At 37.2% G+C, this 25482-nt stretch overlaps 2 protein-coding genes across 5 annotated transcripts; both read left to right on the top strand.

Moving 5' to 3' along the window:
* Positions 1 to 2437: 2437 nt before the first annotated feature.
* si:dkey-42p14.3 (EF-hand calcium-binding domain-containing protein 10) lies at positions 2438 to 6593 on the top strand. Its single transcript, XM_052598470.1, has 4 exons — positions 2438 to 2593; positions 2807 to 2962; positions 6114 to 6204; positions 6446 to 6593. The coding sequence occupies exons 1-4, from the start codon at positions 2491 to 2493 to the stop codon at positions 6486 to 6488; spliced, it is 393 nt and encodes a 130-aa protein (XP_052454430.1). The 5' UTR covers positions 2438 to 2490; the 3' UTR covers positions 6489 to 6593.
* Positions 6594 to 9699: 3106 nt separating this feature from the next.
* Positions 9700 to 22962, top strand: znf800a (zinc finger protein 800a). Of its 4 annotated transcripts, XM_052597620.1 has the most exons (6): positions 10033 to 10583; positions 13138 to 13285; positions 15836 to 15931; positions 16139 to 16282; positions 16613 to 18323; positions 21949 to 22962. In XM_052597620.1, coding segments are annotated over exons 2-6 (2079 nt in total). In that variant the 5' UTR covers positions 10033 to 10583; positions 13138 to 13158; the 3' UTR covers positions 21950 to 22962. The 4 variants fall into 4 exon arrangements, with proteins under 4 accessions (XP_052453577.1, XP_052453578.1, XP_052453580.1 ...); XM_052597617.1 differs by lacking the exons at positions 10033 to 10583; positions 21949 to 22962 and adding an exon at positions 9700 to 10013 and having other exon boundaries at positions 16613 to 18327; XM_052597618.1 differs by lacking the exon at positions 21949 to 22962 and having other exon boundaries at positions 10031 to 10583; positions 16613 to 18327.
* Positions 22963 to 25482: the final 2520 nt, after the last annotated feature.

Below are 25482 nucleotides of genomic sequence, written 5' to 3'. Positions count from 1 at the left end.
ATTAAGAAATATAGCTGCAAGCAGCAATTACCAGGCTATAAGATGATTTTAAGTGTAAAAAAAGAAATAAATAAAATCACTAGAAATATTATTTAATGGGGGTTAACTAGGGATGATGATGATGACACACAATTTGGTGCCAATATGCCCAAGATTTTTTTTTTCAAATCTCCTGACCATTAGGTGGCACTGTGCCAAATATGTGCAAGTAACCTCAGGTCATGGTTGTCATGGCTGCATTCCAGGGCATTTTTTATGATTTTTTTTTAATGCCCTTCAATCGCAAAGTCCATCTGTCTCATTTACTTTGATCTATGTCATTGATTATGTTGCACGAGTGACCCCTTCTGGAGGAACCCTTGCAATGGGCTGGGTCGAAACGTCATAAGCCCTTCATCACTTAGAATATGATTTTTGTTTACATTTTCCTCTTATGAATTTGTTTGTTACAGCATTCTATATGTAAATAGGCGTGCTTGGGCTGTTAGAAGGAGGGACTTTGTAGAAAACAACTCGTTTGAGAGACCTAGGGCATAGAGGGTCTTCGATAATGTACAGTATTTGAAAAATAATGTGTGTTTTGAACATTCAAGCATGTCAACATATTCTGTTTCACAAAATACACAATAATGATCTTTTAAAAAAGAGTCTTAACCTTGATAAAGAATATCTCTTTGGATTTGAGATTTTAGTCTTTGCTACTTTACAGATCTTCGTTATGCACCAAGAGCTTGTAACACTCCAAAGAGAAACGAAACATTGATATCACATCATACGTTCACGAGTGCGTGTCTAAAAGTGGATTGGAACCACTGATCTATAATATATAACTATATTATAGATCAGTGATTGGAACGCAGTCCAAGTTTGTTCTGAACATGATAAAGCGTTTAGAAGATAAAGCCATGTCCACGTTGGCGAGCTCTTCATCAAAATTCATTTGTGCATTATTTGAGAATGGTTGCATCTCTCAGAGAGCTTTTGATAACTTTTTGTTTTTGAAAACTGGACAAACCGTCTTGGACGAGTTAAAAAAAAAAGTTGCTTTTTTTCATAATGTCAAATCTGGTTTGATTGACAGGAGTGGTTCTAGAGGCAAAGTTATTCAGAATAAAGAGATCCAACGTATGATATGAATTTTGTGTATATGTGTGAAATACTTTGTGAAATACGAAAAGTAAAACACGATAGCGCCACCTCACAGACACCTTCAAAATTCACAGACTATAGGGCCAAGACTCAAAACACGTCCATTATGATTGGCCTTCGTCCTCCTCGTCTAATAGGTGCTTAAACCCTAAACATACCCCGTCCTTTACATTCTACAGTAATTATGGTTGTACAGTAGCCACAGCTGCACCCCTTCTAGCTTTAAACCGTGGTTAAAGCCATTTTCAAGTTTTTTTCATGTTATAGCGCCACCAAGTGGTCTTACTAAACTTAATGTTTTAGCAATAATTTTTTTATGTACATTGATTTTATACCCAGCTTTGTATGTAACTGTTTATTAATATTTACTTATGTGTAAGTGAATGAAATACATTTTCCAATGATTTATTAAGGATTTTGTCCCCCCTGCCTTTTACACCCTGACATTGCTTAACATAAAGCATAAAAAAGACTAATATAATATCATATATCAATACCTTTGAATAAAGGGAGAAAGGCTTAGTGTCTGCAGTGATCACTTTCGTGTCCTTCCCCTTCAGAAGCTCTACCATTAGATCAAATCATCCCATACAGGTCTCAAACACTTCCCTCTAGTGGTTAAACAAGGAGAATGATACTCAGAAATCTTTTTATTTTTCCATAAACAGACAACTACTGTGCTCGGCTTAGACTCATTTTCATGTGCGTGGGAATTAAAAGAATCATACCATGCAAAAATAAAAAATAAAATAAAACTTTGTTGTATATGGTTCATTTTCCCAATTGATTCTCAAACATTTATTAAAGAAAATTTTAGATTTTTAGATATTTGAGCTGTTAATTTCTTGTTGGCTATTTAGTATTTATTGTATTTAATAATACAAAATAAAACATGAATATTAAACAAAAATTCTAAGTTATGTAAATAACGTAAAAAAAAAAAAAAAAAAAAAAAGATGTTAGCCTTCAGTCATCATTCACTTTCATTGCATATTTTCCCATAGAGTATACGAAATGGTGCCTTAAGCTATCATTATGTCTAACATCTCCTTTTGTGATCCGCGAAAGAAGTAATTTCACACAGGTTTGGAATAACATAAGTTAACTACATTCCTGGTCTACATGGCTACATTTTTGTAACTTGATATTAAACTGAGGTGAGATTCTATAATAATTTGCTTCAGTCTTCTACGACGATTCCCTTTATTACAACTTCAGTTATTATTAATAATTCATGATAATGAATGAAACCCCTCGCCACAGCAGGACGCTGACTTTTGCTGCCTTTTTTGCGCATGCGCGGTATCATAGCAACAGTGATAAACAGAAACAGTGGCCAAGATGTCATCGCCGCGGGAGCTTGAGGCAGCAGAATACCTCGAGAAACACAAACTTATTGAGCTGATGGATAATTTAACTAGTATGCTCTTCTTCTACAGACCAGGTGAGACTTTCAAGTCGAGTAGATTTGATAAATTACTTTAGTTCACCATCTACTGTACCTCCAGCATACATTTGAAATTGAACATGTGATGTCATAAATAAGGATAGTATTTTTGGTAGTGGGTAGACATCTAGAGTAGTAACCAGCTGCTTTCTTTTTCTCTAGTTTTTTTGTCAAACTTAATGTCCAATCTCATGAATTCTGCCGTTACAGATCGTCCTAAAGAATTTCTGATCGACCAACTTGAAAAACTGAAAGTTCATCCAGGAAAGCCTCCGTGCCTCTTTAACGAGTCCAATCTAGATGCGCTGTTTGGAGTCCTGGATCCTTCCCATCAAGGCTTTATCACTTACAGTCAGTACAAAGAAGGTAAAACTGCTGTAATGTTGCAGAGAGAAACTGTGCTGGAACTAACTACACCAATACAAACAATCGTGGTCAGTAAAATATAAAGGAGATCGTCTGAATAAGTGTTTGTCAAATGCATGGTCAAAATAAATAAATAAAAGACATCAAAAAACATTGTTTTTGAAATGAGAATATCACTGATTATATTATATTATACTATATTTTAAATTAGGCTATATTATCAATTTATGTAGGCTTCAGAGTTGCTGACTGAGCAAAATACCAGAAAAAATATGGCAATTATCCATGAAATTATAAAGGGGTCATGTGATGCAATTTCATGCTTTCCTTTCTCTTTGGAGTATTACAAGCTGTTCGTGCATAGATAAGATCCCTAAAGTTTCGAAAACTAAAGTCTCAAACCCAAATAGATATTTTACATAAACTCTTCGTTTAAACACGCCCCCACATCTCTACTTCACTGTGTGGGAAGATTTGCATAATGCCAAATATTCACACAAAGAAAGAAAGTGTAACTTTGATTCTTGCTGTTGCCGCCGGCGTTATGTTGTGGAGATGCTGTTTCGTTGTGAAAGCGAAACTACTTTGTTTGGCGTTTCAAAAGAGGACACAGCTAGAAATCAGTGGTTAAGTTGTATTTACAACACTATTCCGGAACAGTTCGACCCAAATATTCAGATGTGTGCAGCGCACTTTATGGAGGACTGTTTCCTGATCCATCACAGTTTGGTTAGGGGCGTCACATCTCCGTCACGTGCTTGAGGTATTCGGCCAATCACAACGCACCGGATAGCTGGCCAATCAGAGCACACCTCGCTTTTCAGACCGATGAGCTTTGTAAAAATCGATGCATTTCAGAAAGGCGGGTCATAGAGGAGCAACAATAATGTACAGCATGTGAAAAATAATGTTTTTTTTAACCTTAAACCAAATAAACACATTACATTACACCAAATACACAAAATAATCTTCTTTTTAGTCATATGACTTCTTTAAGGATTTCTGTTTAAACACATTTTATTAATGTTTTTGTCTTTCTTAAATTAAATATTTACGGAGTGGCACATGCATAAATAATCTCTACAATTTCAATATAGGCAGTAAAAACGTATTTCCACAAATAGCAATAGTTTTATTCTACGTATACAGTAAATATCCTATTTAAATGTAATGGCATCAAATAGAGACATTGGTGGATATTCATATGAACAACTATTTACATTACTATCTACGTTACTTACTTAAACAAAGTTAAAAGAATAGTTTACCCAAAAATGACAATGTATTATCCATGATGTTTCTTCATCAGAACAGATTTGGAGAAATTTAGCATTACATTTACTCATTTACATTTAGCATTTGCTCACTAATAGATCCTCTGCAGTGAATGGGTGCCGTCATAATGAGAGTTCAGTGTGTTTCTAAGAAAAAAATCAATCATTGAAGAGTTAGTTCACCCAAAAATAAAAAATCTGTCATTAATAACACACTCTCATGTCATCCTAAACACGTTCGTTCATCTTCGGAACACAAAGGTCCAGGTTCAAAAACATAGCAAGGACATGAAAAACTTATTTTATTATTGTTTTTTGCACACAAAAAGTATTCTCTTAGCTTTGTAAAATTACGGTTAAGCCACAGATGTCACATACTATTTTACCGATGTCCTTGCTACGCTTCTGGATCTGGGAACATGTCAGTTGCATTGTCTTCTCTGGAGACAGATTTCATCAAAATAGCTTAATTTGTGTTCTGAAGATGAACGAAGGTCTCAAGTTGGAACGACATGACGGTGAGTAATTAATGACAGAATTTTCTTTTTTGGGTGAACTAGATTATATTATATTAGATTAAACTTTATTGTCACTGCACATGTAAGGTACAAGGCAAAGAATTGCAGTTAGCATCTAACCAGAAGTGCAATAAGCAGTAAGTACAGAATATACAAGGTCTACAATATGTACAATAACTATACAGATAAGTATTATGGACATATTTACAGATTTTAAATACTATTAGCATGATATACAGATAGGTGTGCTATGAACATACTATATAGGTGGATTATGTAAAAGTGTATGTACACTATAGGTAGAGCTATGAACATATGAACATAATTACACTATTGCAATGGACAGTAAAGTGCATAGAAAATATTTCAGTGTGCAAATGGATTATTCAGTGTTCCTGGATGAACAGACAGTAGTGCAAGTAATAACAAGTTACTGTTTTTTTCTCTTGATGTAAATAAATCAATCAATTAAACAGATGTAGTGTTGAAGAGGGGAAGGAGTCTGTGTGTGGTTGTGGGGTGTCAGAGGGGTGTCATAGGGCAGAGTTCAGCAAGGAGACAGCTTTAGGGAAAAAGCTGTTCCTGAATCTTGTGGTCCTTGTCCAGAGGCTCCTGAAGCGCCTCCCGGAGGGCAGGAGGTTAAACAGTCTAGTTATGAACTATCCCTTTAAAGGCATTTTTATGATATCCTATTACTTCAAATTCCAAAATTACAATCCGTTATTCAACACTTTCTTTAGTGAAAAAGTCCTGTGCTGTCCTCTCACACTAAAATCCACAGACATATTTGTTTAGAACTGTTGATCTGTGCATATTTATTTGCTGATTCAGGCGAGACAACTTTTATTAAGCAATATTAGGAATAGAGAAAATCAACAGTTTGAACCTAAAAACATCTTAGTGTATTTGTTTATGGATTGATTCACAGGATGTTAATTGATAGATTGGTGACTTGTTGATTATTTTGATATTTTTATCAGCTATTTGGACTCTGATTCTGACGGCACCCATTCACCGCAGGTTATATTTTGGTGAACAAATGATGTAATGCTACATTTCTTCAAATTTGTTCTGATGAAGAAACAAACTCATCTACATCTTGGATGTCCTGAGGATCACTGAATTTTAAGCTAGTTTGAATTTTTGGGTGAACTATTCCTTTAAATCTATCAAATAATGTGACCGTGTTCGGTGTCCGGTTTATTGTATAAGTGCTAAGTCATAGGTAAACAACTGACCCTGATAATGACTTTTACAGTACATTACACTGAATACTTCCATGTACACTTATTACAATTCATGAGTATAAGAATTACTAATGGCCTGACTCTGTAAACGCATAACATGGCTTCCCAACAGCACTGAAGACACTTGGCATCAAGAATTTCAATGAGTTCCCAGAAGGAGCCAGTGATGACAGAATATCACAAGAGACGTTCATAAGAGAGGCGTAAGTATAACCACTGCTGGAGTGATATGGCAGCATTAGATGATTCAAAGGATCTGATTTCAGACCCAATACCTAATGCATTCACTATGCGCATGTATTGTTTTGTAGGCTATATATATATATATTTGATTATATCAGCAGTATGTTATGTCTTTCATGTTTTGATACCCTTGAATAGGACAGATTAGTGTCTGTGTATTTTGTTCATGCTTTATCCAAATCTCTCTGTTTCTCTGTTTAGGACAGAAGGGCTTGTCGGAAGTGCAGCAACAGTCCAGCTATAGGAGAATTCTGCCCGAAGTATCTTTACAATTGCTTTATATAAAAACCGTACTTACTGTAGTATGCATATATAAATAAATGATATAAAACAAGCATCTAATACAAACTGAAAATATTCACGTATGTCATTATTTCTTGCCAATTTAATTATAACACTTCTTATGTGTGTAGGTCAGATTTTGCCAACTTTGTAAAGATTGTCCTATACCTATAGTTAAACTCTTGCTCTTGATGCAAATTTTACCCCCTTATTGACCTTATTTCATACACTATGAACATGGGTTTTATTTTTACATAAGCTTTTATGCTAGATGTAACCTTTACAGAGCTGAAATTAAGTCTTTCCTTATATCTAAATTATTTTCTGTATTTATTTTAGGTGATAACTTCATGCAATACAAAAAATGGCCCCAGGTTGTATGGGGTTACTGGTGGGCAAGAGAAATCTAGTAGGCATAGAGTATATACAAGTGAAGGTGACATTTCAAGGAATCGTTCACCCCAAAATCAACATTCTGTGACCATCAACTGTTTTTGTCCATACAATGGAAGTCCTAGTTACCTAGGTACCAGAGTCACCTATCCTTTTAACAGGGACAGAGACCAGATAGAAAAGACCATTAATGGTGTCAGAGGCACCTTATTACCTGAACTGAACTACAAAAAAAAAAAAGTATTTTCTTTTGCCCTTTCCCTATTTAGTGTGTATATACAATTATAGAAAATTACATTACTACCAGCCAATAAATGTCCTGGAAGCCACAAACATAGGCATTAGACATTTTCACAATTTAAGTGAGAATTTAAAACTTTTATTACTGATAAAATATTAAATTAGATTGTTAAAATAATAAAAAATGGTTTTGGTTGTTATGGACATCAGCTCACAATTTTATATATGTAGCACTTTTCAAACTACAATGCACAATGTGCTTTAAACAATATAAAAAAACAATCATTGAAAATACATTCATGAATAGCTATACACAATATATGACGAAACAAAAATGATCAAACCCAAAAAACAAAAAAGACATCAAGAAAAACTAAAGGTATATCTATACAAGTACGTAATCAGATGCTCTAATATTCATGGGCAAACTATTCCATTATTTCAGAGCCCTCACTGCAAATTACCTATCTCCTTTGGTTTTATATCAAGTTCTTGGAACAGCGAAAATTTTTTAACAGAATAGCTAAGACACAAAATAGTACCAATTTCTTGAGATGAAATTCAAAATTTAAAATGGTATCTAAATAAACTTCCAAATTTCTTACTACCTGTTTATTATTTGGAAAAACACTATTTAGAGCAAGCTCAATCTGATTACTTGGGCACTGACCAATTATAACAAATTTGTTTTTTTTTTGTTTTTTTCAGTATTTAACTACAGAAAGTTTAAAGCCATCCCATTTTTTTTTTTTTTGTATGAGTTTATCATGCTTGAAGGACATCCATCTATTCGGATCTTTGGAACTCTGGAACTGTAAGTTATCTGCATAACATTTAATAAAATGTATATTATGTTTTCAAATTAAATCACCTATAATGTTGATTGGAAGCATGTAATTAGAAAAAAAAATTGGTCCTAAAAGCGACCCCTGTGGAACTCCTCAAAAAATATCAGTACATTGGAATACTTAATCTCTAACTGACACTACAAATGTCCTGTTTGATAAATAAGACACAAACCAATCCAATGCCATCCCCGAAACCCTGACCCATGTTCTCAATGTATTCATTAAAATAGAATGGTCAACTGTATCAAAAGCTGTAGTCAAATATAGTAAAACTAACAAAGAGAATGTTTAACATCCACAAACATCCCTTTCCATGGGACAAAAGGTTCTTTATAGAGGAAAAAGGTTTTTAACTGTTCTCTGACAGTTTTTGTGGAGAACCAAATATAGATCTTCTACTACAGTGTTTCTGTAAAACTTACTTCTAAAACTTAGCTTTATTTTTTTTTTTTTTTTAATTGAATCATATTGATGGTTACTGCGATAAACTATGTAAACTGATTTCACAAATCCACTAAAAATCACCAGGAGTTTAAATTGAAAATGTTCTATGTACTATTAAAAGTAAAGAAAACTAGCAGCATTTCTTTGCAGATGTTGTCTGGCTTGATACATTCTATTCAATGCAAGTCATGCATGAGAACAACTTACTGATATAGAAAAATATTTATTACATGAGTATACTACTCATGTAATTTATGTTTTTCCATAAAATATGGAACTCAGTGGGCTACATTTATCATTGGACACTAGTTTACCTAAACAAACCTGTTAATTACATATACAACATGCAGATACTCAGTGGAGAGAGTGACAGAGAATGACTTACATTAACAATTCAATGGGAGGAACAATGACATGCTAATTCTGGTGGCAACAGTTGAAAGTTGTGAATGTGTAAGTGTGTTCACTCCGTTAGGAAGAGTTGTAATGTAAGATTTTTTTTTTATTATTTCAATAGAATTTTACATTTAAACTATGTTTTTAATTTTTTCCCCTAATTTTTAAGATTGTTGGAATGCTATGAATTTGCCATTGTTCCTCAATTTTGGGCACATCTCTCACCCAGACTTCTTAACTTCCCTTCTAAATTGTTGTTGTTTTTCTTGATGTTATGTAATGATGTAAATAAGTGAGAGTTTTAATAAAGTAAATGTTCTTCTTTTTTTTTTTACTTTCACAAAATGATCTGAGAGATTTAGGTTTCCTTACCAAAACTAATTATTTCAGTAGGCTATTTTAATAAAGAAACAATCAAGTTATTTATTTATTCAGAAATCCAAAGTTAATTGCTAACTCACTTAGCTACTGTGCTAGCGAGTACAACTTTTATTCGATTTTTTGTCAAAAAATTCCATGCCCTCGAACGTCATACCATCACAACAGTATCAAAATCAACAAAAGCAGGCTTCAAAATCTACTTGAAGGTCTATCAACGCCTTAACTTTATTTAAGGACATTACAATTAAAAAAAACAAACATCCTTTAAAGAAGTTTCTCAATATTTCAAGTAGTTAAGAGTTCATGTAATAAAAAATAAACAATGATATATGAATACAAATATAGTTAAAATATCATAATGTGATTTGGGAAATATATCTTGATACAGTATTTTTATGTGTATAGCATATATATATCTTCAATAAATTGAATCGCCGTCTTAATCGCCAAAGGAAAGACCAATTTGGCTTTGGAATCGGTGCATTCGCAACGGTTTCATCTGGGCGTGCGAAATTAAAACGGCTCGTTAATTTCCTCACTCAGTGGCACGGGTTGCGGGGGGTCAGATGTGAAGCACCAACCCGGCGACAACATCGGGTGCCACATTTCGGTGGTCTTGAACATCCATTGCACCTTTGCGCAACAGCCGCTTCTCCGCCGAGAGGTCCTCGCGGTGCACAAAGGCAGCTTCCGAGAGGGCAGCGTCAGCGCGAGAAGCGACAGAAACCACCTCCGGACCGCGTCCGACCGTCTCAACTCGAAAGACAGCGTTGTTTTTCCAAAAGGTAAGAACTCCGCGAAGCCATCTCGGTTGATTTCGACCGCGGGAGTTGCCCACTTGGGCCCGGAATCGTGCGGCGGACCAGTCTCGTTTCCTATCCTGCGCGAGCGTGGTTGTTCTCAACAGAAAATGGCGTCACCGTTCGTGCTGGCTGTGCAACCGGGGAAAACGCACTTGTTCCGAGCGCTTAAATCGGACCGAGAGTTGACTCGGACTCGCCACGACTGACCACGGAGACCGAGCGAGTCCGCGGGCCTACTTAGGCGCGAATATGGCACTTCATAACAAAATACCGAAGAGGAGCGGACGCGTAAAGGCGGAAGGGTCACCAGACCTGTGCGCCAAAGCGGCTTCGGGAAGATGGCACAGCGCCGCAAAGCGCAGCATTTTATCATTCGGACGTGCCCTATAATCGCGCAAATCCTCTCGAGCGTGCTCAGTTTGTGACTCTTTGAGGACGCGATTTCATATTTTGCTGGGTTTGGGTTCGGAGAGCAGTGCAAGTTAGTGGCAACGTCGTCTTTTGTATCAGACTCTCGCCTCAAGCCCGCCTTTACGCCGCACTCGCTCCCTGGTAAGCATCTGTCCTTCTCATGCCGCTTTAAAGCTCCATTCTGCACATGGGCTCTCCTTCTCCATCAAGTTAATCTGGCCCATTGTGGTCCGCAATAGAGGAATTTTGGCCTGACAATGTAACCGTGTAAAAGAGATTTACAGAATAATGGAGCGATGCAAATTGCTTCACGCAAAGGCTAAATAGCCTGAATCCGAATCCGAAAAAAAACCATCGATGTAACCTGGGCTTACATTTTTAAACAGTTTGGCTAAGTAAATGAACTGTGTATGCGCCACGACGTGTCGAAATTGCGCATAGGGGAGTACGCAAACCACTGCTTTTCCAACAGGTTTTAGAGCCACAGTAATAGCCTCGGATCACGCAAACGCAGTTTTCGGTGTTATCCGAGGGATAGGCTTGGATAGAGTCGCCCTTTCGTGGTCAGATGCCTCTTTTTGAGCAATTGTGGACTTGGTGATGCTCGTGCTGCCGATGGCTTCGCGCGTGCCCGCACACATGCATCCACAATCTTGCATCGCAAGTCAGTCAGACGTGTGTTTATATGTCTATCTTGGTCATCCAGATGTTCTAGTTGGATGTATTCGTTTTAATTTGGAACTGTGTGTGCTGGATTTGGGTATGGACTTTTTACGTTGTCCTCTCACATCTGGCCCCTTGTGGTCCCAGTGTGTTCTCGCGAATGCGAGTTTAACTCTTTAAAAGTAAGTTACTTTAAAAGTGTGAATTAACTCTATAACTGTATGTTAATGGATCTGTTTGTGAAACGGTGATATAAAATGTTGATGTCCGTTTTTGTCTGGTAAACGTGCTCGCGTGACCACGCAATTCTAAACAACCGAAAATCTGTATTATTAGTGTATGATTATTGAAAACCTCATTTAATAACGATTTCAATGTCTATAACGCGTTTAATCCGAAAGCCTCTGGAAGAATTGGCACAGATCGCGTGTCTATTATTTTAAATTATTATTTTTTCCGGTCACGTGGCCAGATATCTCTGATGCATTTGGGCGGCGATGGTCATTTCAAGACGTTCTCGGTTGTTTAGCTTGTACTCACACGCGGATATCACACTTTAGTGTTAATTGTGGTTCTTCAATTGTTATGAAGTTTGCAAAGTACGAGTCCACACGGATAGTCCGATGTACACGCGACTTATTGATTTGCCATACACAATACGACTCACTCGCCTCGGACACATTTGCTTGCCCTCAGCTGAATCGCGTCGTAATAAAGCATGAAGATGGTTTTGTGAAGCATAATTAATGTTCATTTGCACGGCTGGCCACGGACACGTGCTCTGTCTTGCACCGCTTGCGACTTCCTGCCTCGCGAGTGTTTGGGCAGGACAGTCAGGTGTAACGTCCTTTACAACCACAACACGACATCTTATAGATTTTATGAGCAAACAGGTTACGTTAAAACAACGGTTCAAGCAAAAGCACATCAATTAATATCTTTTACCATGCTTACTACAGCTTCCGCCCAAATACCACGGTCATAGCTGCCTTTACTCTTACGACTATAAAGAGACGGTTCATGAATAAAGTCAAGCACTAGTCACACCACAATACTATTTAAATGAATGCAAAAGCTAAAAAATGATCAAAAATGAAGAATTTAAAAGATATGAAATATAAATATGACATGTATTGCCTACAAATGTTAAGCTACAATCTGTTGAATAATAATATGTAAAATAAGTTAGTTTTTTTGTGGTTAAATGATAGTTTTTTATGCATTCTTAAGTTTTTGAGGCACGTTCTTAGTGGCGTTTTAACCAGTTTACCACGGTTTTACTGTAGTAACGAACTTAAGTAAGTTACTATGGTATTTTGGCACAAGCTATAGTGACCATTGTATGTTTTTGAAAGTAAATGTGGATTATTCATTTGTTTCCACTCAGATATGTGTGTAGTTGTCTGTTTTTGCCTGTTGGAATCTGAAAAGTTTTGTAAAAGTGACAGTAGTCTATATTTCATAGTACATTTGTAGACTCATTTGAATAACTTTTAGAGTTTTGAGCTTCAAATTATCTTAATTTGTGTTCTGAAGATGAACAAAGGTCTTACAGGTTTTTTCGGTGAACTATCCCTTTAATATTTAAAACATCTGATGCATTTTATTTTCAGTTTGTCCTGTTGTCAGGTGTTCTCCTTTCCATTACATCTGGGCAATTATGATGTTTGTTTGATGCATGACAGACATTTCCATAATTCATACTGTTTTGTCCTCTTTAGCACATAGCCGTTATGCCTCATCTTGACATTTATTTCCTTGGTAAATGTGCAGCGAAAGGTCTTCATCATCACACGATCATCACAAGCGACAGTAATGTCGGTTTGTCTTTGTCAATACCTTCATAAACAACCATCGGCGTCTAATTACAAGCAAATATTTCTAGTTGTGTGTACAATTTTTGAATTTCTGGCTTTGCTGATAGAGAACTTGTTGCAGTTTCAGGAAGCATGCGGGAATAGAAATCATTCCTCCATCAAAAGCTTTGCGAAGAAACAGCTCCGCTGATTAACTTTGTGATTTGTCTTTTAAGTTTATAAAAGAGGCCTCTGAGATGGAGGCTACTAACAGCGAAGATCAAGGAAGCCAGACTAGTGACAAATGCTGCCAGACTGAGACCCTTCAGGCCTGCTGTTGCCAAACAACAGAAACCCCTCAAGAGCCTTGTGGCAAAAATCCAGGTAGGAACTCAGCACCTTAAAGTCAACATGAAATCAAAACTGACCCCGTTTCCCTTTTAAATACACATTACTATTCTTACTGTGCATGATTTGTCATTGCAAGTTAATCCAAAGTGTACTCAAGTTTTTTAACTGATTTTTGGTAAATAACGCACAATATTCAATATCCAATGAATTTCTAAATGGATCAAATTAACTTCTGCCTACATTTTTTGTTGTTGAATATCCTATTGCACTCAGAAATACATCCCATTACAAGAGTAAAATGAGTTGAGAATGTTAGACTTTCATGGTTTGGATGTGTTTTATTGATAATCCGATGCTGTGTTATCTCCTCTTTTGCTGATATTTGTGCATAATCAGAAGTAGCTGCCAACCCACATGCATTGTGTAATTAAGATTTATGTCTTCTCTGCGCATTTATTGCAGAGATCTATCAATGTAGTTCGATTTAAATGCAATGTCTTGTGGCGACTTGGTTGTTAATGTTGGACAATCACATTCCAATGTGTTTACCACATATTTCCATAATTATCGATGCTGGAATAAGATTTCTAGCTCAGCGGGTTGTTATTTGTGTTCTACAGTGCTGCTAATTTCAGTGACCTGGAGATGTTTGTCTTTATAGTAATTTATGGCCATAAATAAAGACAAGCTGTTCTGAAGCAGAGAAGATCACATATACTGGCCGATAGTGAGATGCAGACCACATTAATGTAATGCAATGCAAGAGAAGCTTTCTTGCTGAAAAAGAATCAGGATGGGCTTTTGATGCAGAAGGATTGTGTTGTTTTAGCTTGTAAAAAAGATTTAATACACAATAACCCTTTTCATTATTCATGCTTCATGAATAGAGTTGAGGCTTTAAGGTGTAAACACAAGTGGAAATAAACAAATGAACAGTTATGTGTGATAATAAAAAAAAGTCATATTCTAGAAGCAAATGCTGTCTATAAGTTTAACATTTTCTTTAATTCAAACATACATTTACTAACTTCTCTAGTTTCCACTGTTACAGAACTAATTATAGTAAAATTTCCCCACTAATGTGAAATGTAGAAATTATTTAAATGTAAAGTTCATTCAAATTGGAGAAACGTATATAAAAATATAAATAATGTTATGAGTTTGAGAACTGTGGACACAGATGGTATTAAATAGCATGTCTAATTTACTATTTAATATTCTCATAGGTAATGTAAAATGCTCCATGTCTTTCAGACACCTGGTGTCAGATGAGAAGGTGTAGCTCACACATCCTCAGAAGTCCCCTTAGATTAAACCGTTTTACCAGGTGACTTTCAGTTGGTAGATATCCATGGAAAGAAATAGCAGAAAGTTGAGATCATTACTATCAGTGTACAATAGAATTGCCTTCAGGAACAATGATCGTGTCTTAGAGGTGTCCAAAAGAATGATGGAGTGTTGCAAACCAAAAGATGCTTGTGTCCGTGGAGAAATAGATATAGTTTATTTTTCCTGGCCTTGGTTCTGCCCTTACTTCTCTCCAGTCTTTGTTGGACATGTCTCTGATAACTAAACACGGAGTAATTTTATCTAGACAAAGATGTTTTTTGTGAAAGATTTACATTTTGGTGGTTTATTTGAAAGCCTTAAAGCAATATGTTATGTTCTAGTGATGAATGCATCATTCATTCATTCATTGGAATTACAATTATTTTAGCAAAAGATAATAGGAACTTGAATTTAAGACTTTCAGTTTTTTTTTTTTCTGTAAAAGATTTCCTCAAGATTGTACTTCCTTTACATAGTATTTCTATATTTTCTTGTGCATTTGCATGAATCACATTCAAAATGCAATTATTCATGCATTGAGTTTGTTCATATGGTTATTATCCACGGTCTGTGTATGTGTGATCCATCCTGCTGTCATGCACTAAAGTTTGCATCATTTTTAGTTAAGCAAAGAGTAGAGTTACATGTGGCTTTAATTCAAATTAAAATGTAAATGAAAGGTAGAAATGCACCCCGGTTGGAATAATGAAGTTTTGGGGTGTGAAACCAAAAGGAGATGTGGTGTCCTCTTTGCGATTTTGTATTTCCATGGGCACCTTACTAGACAGTCACCCCCTTTTTTGCTGGCGTTACTCTCTCTACTTTTACCGCTTATTTTATCCACCTTATTCTTCACGTAAAAATGGGCACGGCCATTTGTACATTTCACAAGTCTTTTTTTTTAATTCTCATTTGCTTCTAGCTATTTTTAGCTGTACAAGATCGCTTGTTTTGCTACTTGACACAGCAAATGAGTGTGTCTTACAATATTATTTTAGTGTTTGATCTTAATTATGAACACAGTGGTTTATAGTGCAAACAGTCTTACCGGTTACTGCACGTTGTTATTCTTCTCATTCTTTGGCAAATGAACAGGAAGTCTTGCCCATAGGCTTACATCTGCGTTTAGGAATAAGGTGGATACAACAGATTGAAACCATTTGCTTATACCTGAATGGTGGAACTTCAACAGAAGATTGATGTGAAAACTTGTTTTACATAAAGCATAATCTAAAGTTTTGTTTTCTGTTTCAGTCCATTCGATTGAGCCCGGTGATCCAGCCCTGCTCCAACAGCAGCTCCAGACCTCCAAGTCGGGAATTCATCAAATCATTGAGTGTTTTCGCTCAGGTACTTCAATCTCAGAACTTTGATCATTCAGTAAATACATTTCATGTGGACTTCTTTTATTCACCTGGCATGGCATTTACCGGCGTCAAGGCATTTTCTGTTCTTACGATTTTGGACCAATGAGATTCCCCCCGATGTATTTTTCTTACATATGTTTTTTGATGCTTAATAATAACGGTTTGCTTTGAATATGTGCTGTTATTGCAGGTACAGCTCAACTCAAACACATGCTGCTGAAGGAGGTTGACACCATATTTGAGTGCAAAACGTGTCGCAGTCTGTTCCGTGGTCTACCAAATCTGGTCACTCACAAGGAGCTCTACTGCTGTTCCCGACAACCTCAATCAGATGGTTTGTACATCAGCTTAAGTGTTGTTTGAAGCTTTCATGCAAAACACATAAGGAAGATATTTTGAAGAATGTATCAGCAGTCCAAGTCATTTGAGGTCCAAAGACACATAGGAACCTATTGACTTGCATTGTATTGAAAAAAGATCAAATAAAATGTGTGTTCCACAGAATTTTTTTTGAAAACTCAAGCAGCTATCTAGCAGTACCCTTGAAACCACCCATGAAACTGTATAGCTTTTTGCATTGGACGAAAACTCACTCTGTGGTGCAAATTGGCCCCATGAATAATAGTGATAAGATTATAATTTTTTGATGCTGTTATTTCTACAGAACCTTCACAAGGTGGGCAAAGCCAAGCTATCAAAGAACTTCTTCAAGCCATCTATCCGCAGAAAGAACAAGAAAAACATGTCATTCAGCTAGAGCCCATTGAGACGAACCCTAATGCCGTGTTCCAACAAGTGGCACTGGTGGAAATTCCCGACATGCCAGAAAACCCAGCCCCTACACCCCTGACTATGAACCCGGTACCTGTGAAGAAAAATCACCGCAAATCTATTTTGGCACCCAAAAAGTTCCAACAGTCAGATTTTGAAGACGAGATTGAAATGGAACCAGAAGAACCTTCTATTAAAGAAGGTCAGATCTGCGAAGAGCAAATCAATCCTGAGCCGGTAGAAGGGGAGGAAGAAGAAGAGGAGAGTGCCGCCTCTGAGATTAAGGAGATGAAGATCTCTTGCTGCCTCTGCGGAAAAGACTTCGGCTCCAGACGCAGCGTTCGACGCCACTGCCGGAAGATGCACTGGCAGAGGATGGAGGAATTACGCAAATTTACAGAGACGCGCACAGTGCCTATCAGCCTGCTGTCTATGGTGAAGGACAAGAATGCTTTTGTACCACCATGTTGTCCTGGGAAGAGTTGCCCAGTGTGCAAAAAGTCCTTTGCCACCAAGGCCAATGTTCGACGCCACTTTGACGAGGTCCATCGTGGTTTGAAGCGGGATTTGATCACGCCGGACATTGCCACAAGACCAGGTCAGCCTCTTTTACTGGAGGCTCGTCCTCCTCCAGCGAAAGCACCAAGCTCTTCTGTGAAGCAAGATAAGACACAGAACAACCTGACAAACTGTCGCTGCAAGCTATGCAAACGCAAGTACAGCTCCCAAATAATGCTTAGGCGGCACATGCGAATCGTTCATAAGATCCCCATTCTAGAAAACGGCTCTCAGAAGGCCGAATCAAAGCACGGGAGAAGAGATAACATGTACAACAAGAAAGAGTCTCTTTCGAAAGCTTCAGAAGATGATGCATACCATGGTGTGAGTTTTGACTTCAAGAGGATCTACTGCTGGTTGTGTAAACGTCAGTTCAGTACCAGTCAGAACCTGGGCAAGCATATTAACGAGCTGCACACCGATGGAAACGACAGCATCTACATCAAGTTTTACCGATGCCCCATCTGCAGATACGAGTCACGCCGAAAGCGCGACGTCATTCGCCATATCACAGTGGTGCACAAGAAATCATCACGTTATCTGGCTAAGGTTATGCCTGCCTTGGAGAACCGGGCAGTGAAGAAACCAGCTGATGCAGTCTTGGGCAGCACGACCAAAAAAAACAATTCAAAAGAAGAGGGCAGCGGGAAGCATAAAACGCAGGACCCACTTTCTTCCAAAGTGAAGAAACAAGAATCCTCAACATCTCCAAACACTCGAAAGCATTCCGCTCTAATGTCGCTCAACACAGGCAAACACGAGTCTCCGCTCACACCAAACAGACAAGACAAGAACCTTCAAGCATCCAAGAACCCACATGTCACCCGCAGTCATAATGCTATCAAAGGGTCACCTATCACCAGAAGCCAGGAGACCTGCACGGAGGTTAGGGTAACGAAAAACTTTTCCCTTCACGCCTGTGATATGTGTGGCCGGGCATTTGCCAAAAAGGTCTACCTGGAGACGCACAGGCGGAGACACAGGACTGGCATCGCAAGTGGGGACAAATTACAAGGAAGAAGCACCCGATCAAAGGCCCTCATCTGGTAGGTTGATACCATTCAGAAACCATCCTAAGATTATTAGCGTTGCTTGCTAAAGTGAGACTTAAAACCCCTAATCCAGGGATCTCCAAACCCTGTTCCTGGAGAGCTATCACCATGCAGACTTCAGTTCCAAACTTGCTCCAACACACCTGCCTGTAATTATCAAGTAACCCTGAGCGGATTGATCAGCTGGTTCAGGTGTGTTTGTTTGGGGTTGGAGCAGAAATCTGCAGGACAGTAGCTCTCCAGGAGCAGGATTGGAGTCCCCTTCTGTAACCCTGAAGTGTTGGGGGGGCCACACGTACTCGAATAGAGAAATAGAAAGGGACGTGATTGCGTTTCACATGCAGTCACAATGCACATGAGCTCCGATGCGCTCGTTTTTCCATGCACATCTGCACCGCAATGCAGCAGGTGCACAGTGAGTCATGTGACAAGAACCATCCAATCAACTTCTCCCTTTCCGTAACAACATTGAAAGCTGAGCCAAGATGAGGGAACAGCTGATCATAGCTGTACAGAGATACCCATTATTAAACATGTGACGTTCAGCAAAGGATAAATGTGATATTTTGGTTGTTATTTTGTTTTTGGTTGTCCCATTGTGTTTGCATTACGGACATTAATGGTACCTCACATTACGTGTTGTTTTGAGGTAAAATGTTATTCTTTTTTAAGCAGGAAAAATTCATTTAGGCTTAAAGTGTCATGAAACCCATGAACATTTTTTTTTCCGAAGAGTAAACAAAGTAACTGCCTTTATTCTTTTAGTTCTGAAGATATTTTAATATTCATTTATCTGTTTAAATGAGTGTGTTGTAGGTCTGTTTAATTGTTTTTTTTCTCCCCTCTTCCCACCCTATACCCTCCCACTTTTCCACAGTTTTACACACCCATTTCTGGAGTCTTTTTCAGATCTAAGGTGTAAAAGACCAGTGCAGAAACAAGGGGTTTCATGACACTTTAAGCCCGAGACACACTGCACAATTTTGGCTGTCCCAGACAAAAGATTGGCATCGTAGTGATTTCTGTGATCGTGGCTCCTAATTGGTGGTCCTGTGATTTGTGCAGTTAGAGAGGTTCAAATGCTGCTGTTTTCACGGTCTTGAGACCAAAGAAAGCCTACAATCATTTTCTAACTGCCAGAAATTCAGCATGATCATCGCCCAGTGTGTTTGCTGTCACGACGCATGTTTACTGACCAGTCACTAGTACATTCTGATGACGTTTTATTCTTCTATAGTAATGTGCGTCGTAGCCAGGGTTTCCAGGTTTTCACAGCAAAACCTGCCTAATTGCTACTCAACATTAGCCCAAAACTAGCCCAGTCGCACTTCGAGGGGGGTCCACTGGTAAAAATCCCATTCCGGGGGGTAAAATACACTTTTTTTTTGGCAGGGTTCCCCTCGTAAATTTGGCATTCCAGGGCTAAATATAATGTTGATGGGGTTGCTTCAACCTGAAAACATAGAAAGACAATACGAAGCAACAATGTTCAAGTAGCCCAATTCCACTGGAAAACCACAGAGTTGGCAACACATCGGTCGTAGAGTACGAGTCAATGGGTGTCATCATCGTACGGTCTACACACATGTTGTGGCCAAATTTATAAGAAGCATGTCACACATTGTGATCTCTAATGATCCTATAGGACTGCTAAAATGGTGCAGTGTGTAAAAGGGTTAACATTGACAAAGGAACCTGAGCTGTATCTAGGGACCAGAATATCATAGAGACTTTGGTGTTGGAGTCTTTTGACTTGGACCAGTAGGTTACCACCTAGCAAATCCTCAATACACACCCAGAACATCCTAGCAACTACAAAACAACAACCTGGCAACCACCCAGGACTCCTTAGCTTAGGGGTGTCCAATCCCACTCCTGGAGGGCCAGTGTCCTGCAGAGTTTAGCTCCAGCCTGCCCCAACACACTTGCTTAATAGTCTCTAGTAATCCTGAACTCCTTCTGGTTCAGTTCAATTAGGATTGGAGCTAAACTCTACAGGACCGTGGCTCTCCAGGAGCAGAATTGGACATCTGGGAATCACCACGTTCAAAATGCTGTTGGTAGCAAGTTACAGAACACCACAATCTGTAAATAGTATAATACTTTGTAAGTATTTTATCCAGCCATCTTAAGTACTCCTAAGAAAGCACTACTTAGTGTTCCAAAAATAGTGATCTCGGATTTGTCTTTATTATAGGTGCTTTCTTAGGTGAGTATCACTATTGCTGTTCCTCATATTTATCATCATTAGAGGTTTGCTTTAAAACCTTTTCAGATCCATTGCCATGCAGAGTTTCACCTACCTGTAATTTTCTATTAACTCTGAAGACTTCATTAGCTTGCTGCGGTGTCATTGATTAGGGTTAAAACTAAACTAAAGTTTAGTTAGTGGTGTCCCCTCCAAAACCGTACTGAGGAAGTCTGCTTTAAATCAAAGTATTAAAGGGTTGGTTCATCCAAAAATTTTCATTACGTAATTAATTACTCTCCTTCATGTCATTCCAGACCTTCTTTCATCTTCGGAGCACAAATTAACTTATTTTTGATGCTTTCCGAGAGCTCTCTGACCATCCATTGACAGCAAGGATACTTACATGATCAAGGCTCAGAAACGTAGCTAGGAGATTGTTAAAATAATCCTTAGGATACATTTTATGGATAAAGTTAAATGTCCACTGATGTCACATGGATTATGGTTTCTGCGCCCTGATCTTGTAAGGATCCTTGCTGTCTATGGGAGAGTCGGAGAGCTCTCAGAATGCATGAAAAATATATATTTTGGAAGTCTTATGAGTTTGAAATGACAGAATTAATGACAGAATTAAAAAATGTTGGTCAACTATCCCTTTAAGACTAAGTTGAACCATTAAGGAAGCGCCCAAAATCACTCTAGCATTGTTGCGGCATTTTTTATTTTTTTGCTTGGGCAAGCCGTACTGACATTTCCTTCAGAAAACGCAGAGATTTAGTTATGTTTCATTTCTTAAACTTTTAAGTGGTTTCTAGGGATCCAAACTGGGCACATTTGGTTTCAGTTATTCTTTTGTTATCCAAGCCAGTGTCGCTGCAGTGCTTATTTTCCTCATCACATGCTCAAACAAAGTCTCCAAGGTCGCTGTAATAAGGATAACTCTCTCATTTAAATTCATGGGTACAGATCGTATCTGAGAGGGATTCCCCATCGTCTGCTTTCTGTAATAGATATGTAGAGACGGTGAACTTTTACACATTTGGGCCTGACCTTTTAAACTTCTGGCAGCCTCCAGTGGTTTTGCACACAGAATAATGATGATGATTGAGATTTTTCTAAATGCCTATTTCCTTAAAGTGACGGCTCACCTACAAATAAGAAATTGCAGTATTTGCTCACTGTTGTTATTCCAAACCTGTAATCTTAATAAAGGAATTTGTTTTGAAGAATGCTGAAGGAAATTGTCAAACAGCATGATGTCAGGACATTAATATATTGGTGAACTATTCTATTAAAATCTTCAAATGTATAGAAAGTACACACACTTTTTCCTTTAAATCATTCATGTTATTGACTACAGTATGTTATATATTTTAATGATGAATGATGTTTGATTCTCACTCTTTTTCTTTCTTTTTCTCCATGTAGACTGTTTTTTCTTGGAATGCGTAGCACATTTGCACTGGACGCTTTATCTCCATGCGACAGAAGAGGAATGGATATGGACAGACTTGTGGGTAGAAAACGGAGGATAAACTTTGCATAAGTCCAAAAACCCAAAGTGCACCAAAAATGTCATTCCAGCTTTTAACTCTGGAGGGCGCCGATGTAAAAGAGTTGATATCCACCCTCTGAAAGGACATTGATCTTCAATTGATTTTGACTGGTTGACAAAGTAAAGCAACTCTCAAAATGAATTCGGATTAATTTGTAAATGGATTATACCACTATTTTTTGTATTCTCTCTGACGGTTTAAAGATACACAAAGAATGTTTCATCAGTGGAGAGACATAGGAGGCCGCTCTGTATATGTACAGCATGTCTAACTAATGTTAAATACTCATAAGTAGATAAATTAATGTAACTCTGCTTCATATTTTCCTGCCATGTGATCACCTCTTTAATCAACTATGGATTGAAATGCTGCTAATTCGTTAGAAATGTTAGAAATGTACTTCCTTCTACCCTTTAAGTCGAAGCCTACATATTAAGCTGCTCAGGATATCTTATTTGAGAGCCCTGTTTCTTTCTCTCTTTTTTTTTTTTTAACCGCTTAAACTTTGTGTTGTCTTTAGCGAAAGGTTGCAACTGTGACTGAAATGTAATCGAATACTACTGTATTTTAGTTTGGTAGCCTACTAATAACCGAAGCTAATGAGAAATGAATTTTCATGTTTTAGTAGATGGCTCTCATCGTTGCTTTCAAGTATAAGTAGTTATAACGAAGCTTTTGAGCAAGTCGATTGCAAGTAGAGTTTCTTTTAGTTGGGGTGCATGCAGAATGCCTTGATTAAACCCTTTGTTGATGTGTACAATAGGGCTTTATCTAAACGCCAAATCCTAGATCCATTCTGATGCTGTGCACTCCTTTTTATTCGCAAAATCCTGGTATATCTTTGCTTGCGGTAGGATTTTTGGTTCAAATAAAGATAATAAACACATCCTTTGTAGGCTTGTATTCTATCTATCTGTCTGTCCACACATATAAAAGTCCATTTACATTCCCTTAAATATTTTCGCAAGTTTCATTACAAATCATTAAATAGTGAACCTGACATACCGAAATTATATTGGGCTAGAAATAGTTTTAGTTGGCAAATGGTTGTGAAAAATCAGAATTATATTCGTTTTGAAAATGCACAATATGAGCAAGTGTAAATACACCCTGAGACTAAAACATAACAAAAAACAAATGTATCTATAAATATAGCCTATGTAAACTGAATTTTGCACGGGCCTATGGGCTATACAGCACTGGAGAGGAATCATTGCCCTTTATTGCTGTCAAAACCCACTTTCTGTTTAGATCTGAGTCATTTTTACTATGCAGTGCATTTTCATGGCTGAGATCACACTTTTCACTCCAGTGAATATTTTCGGGCGTAGGTTTATTATAATCACTGTAAAATGTCGCCTGTAGGCTTAACCTTGCATTAACCAGTCTACTGAAAACAAAACAGCAAACTATTTCTTTAAGACTGAAATCACATTCAATTCATACGCTCACATTTAAGTGAACATTATTTTGTTACAAACAGCTATTTTGGATTATGACCGTGCATGCTATTTGTTGTATTATAACTGTATCTATATACTGTTATAGCGTTAGTGCATTTTTTAAATTAGATTATATTTTAATTTTAGTTTGCTATCGTAATAGAGTTATGCGTTTCCGTTTTGCCTGAATTTATTTTGGTAACACGTTCTGTGAAGCCTGTATTTATAATACATTATAAGGGTATTCTTAAGGCATTATAATGAATGCATAATGCATTATAAAAAACGTATAATATGTTATATCAATTAATGAATAATCCTAACAACAATTATAATAAGTCATAATACTTACGTATTTGTGGTTATACGTTTAAAAGTATGATTATTTATAACACAATGAACACCATATTAAATCTATACTTCAGTATAATGGACTGTATTATACCTTGACATTGTTTATTTTAGATCTGCGCAGTATCTTACTACAGCTTGAGAGTGGTTAGATGTTGAGTGTTATTTAAGGTTTTTTTTTTTTTTTTTTTGGAGCTTATGTTAATTAATTGATGTGAGCTTAATACCCCAACCAGAAACAATGCAATCTTTTATATGGTTACATTTTATTTTTGATGGTCCCCTTAATCAATCAACTATAAGCGACTTTGCAACTACACGCCAACTGACTCTCATTAGAGTATTAATATGCTCTAGAATGGTAGGATCTACTATGGTAGAATAAGTTGACGTACTTGCAAAGACATTTGTTTATCTGTTGGTTGACCATCAAAATAAAGTGTACTTATACTCTAATGACCGCTAGTTGACATGTAGTTGCAGAGTTACTTATCAACAGCTGTCTAAAGAGTACCTTCAAAATAATCAAACTAATATTACAATACAAATAGTTCAAAGCAAATGTGTCATATTACACATTCATCTGACCTTATGGCTGTTTGAGAGAAAACAAAAGTTATTATTATTATTATTATTATTATTATTACTACTACTACTTATAAGTGGTATTTGACCGCTCTAAGTAAATTAGCATCAGAAAAATAGCAAGATATAAGACTTATAATACATTATAACTATGAGAAATATGATCAGTTGTAAAAGTGGATGCAACATGTTCATTGTGTTATAAATCATCATACTCTTAAAAGCTATAACCACAAATAAGTAAATATTATAATATATAAGTGTTGTTATGAATATTCATGAGATGATATAACATATATAAGGTTTTTTATAATGCATTATGCATTCATTATAATGCTTAAGAATGCCATTATAATGTATGATAAATACGGGCTTCATAGAAAGTGTTACCTTTATTTTTTTTTCCAGTTATAGTGTAGTACTTCAACTTCAACAAAGTTTTTCATGTAATATTTGTTTTGGCTTATATTTTGTCTATGTCTTTTATTTTATTATTCTCATATTTTTATTGTATTATTCCATCTTGTTTATTGATCTCCGATGGTTTTATTTGATCGCTGCAGACTGTCTGCAGGAATCAGCTCTGTGTTAGTTCACAGTGTTCACACTAGATGGCGCTGTGCGATAATTCACAGCAGTGACTGTCGAACAGTTGCATCTCTTCAGACCAGCTGACAAGCCACAATGAACAGATAGAGGCTATTACTACAAAGTTTTGCTTTTATCAGTCTGAAAAGTAACATATTTCTTCCAACGACCCTATCATATACCTTTGCACGCCCCTTTTCGACTCCTTATAAAGAACAATCGTTACTTCAATATCTTTAAGGAGCTTCTGAATAATAAGCTTTTTCCTTTTCTTTTCCTTTTTTATACTTCCCATGCGTCGTTCCAGTTGAGTGCTTCCAGTTTGTCTTGAAGTGGCTCGGGGCGAAAAAAAGCGTCCAAATTGTCAGACCAATCATAACGGAGTGGGAGTATTTGCGCGAGAAATGATGCGCTCGCCTCGCGCGCGCTGTCCCTCCCAG

The sequence above is a fragment of the Carassius gibelio genome, chromosome B25, assembly GCF_023724105.1.
Source record: "Carassius gibelio isolate Cgi1373 ecotype wild population from Czech Republic chromosome B25, carGib1.2-hapl.c, whole genome shotgun sequence".
NCBI classification, from domain to species: Eukaryota; Metazoa; Chordata; class Actinopteri; order Cypriniformes; family Cyprinidae; genus Carassius; species Carassius gibelio.
This window is presented reverse-complemented; position numbering and strand designations above follow the sequence as displayed.

Coding starts and splice junctions, on each gene's coding strand:
- si:dkey-42p14.3 (XM_052598470.1), top strand. CDS start 2,491: ATGTCATCGCCGCGGGAGCTTGAGGCAGCAGAATACCTCGAGAAACAC. Junction 2,594..2,806: donor GCTCTTCTTCTACAGACCAG/GTGAGACTTTCA, acceptor CTGCCGTTACAG/ATCGTCCTAAAGAATTTCTG. Junction 6,205..6,445: donor GAGACGTTCATAAGAGAGGC/GTAAGTATAACC, acceptor TTCTCTGTTTAG/GACAGAAGGGCTTGTCGGAA.
- znf800a (XM_052597617.1), top strand. CDS start 13,159: ATGGAGGCTACTAACAGCGAAGATCAAGGAAGCCAGACTAGTGACAAA. Junction 13,286..15,835: donor GCCTTGTGGCAAAAATCCAG/GTAGGAACTCAG, acceptor TTTCTGTTTCAG/TCCATTCGATTGAGCCCGGT. Junction 15,932..16,138: donor CATTGAGTGTTTTCGCTCAG/GTACTTCAATCT, acceptor CTGTTATTGCAG/GTACAGCTCAACTCAAACAC.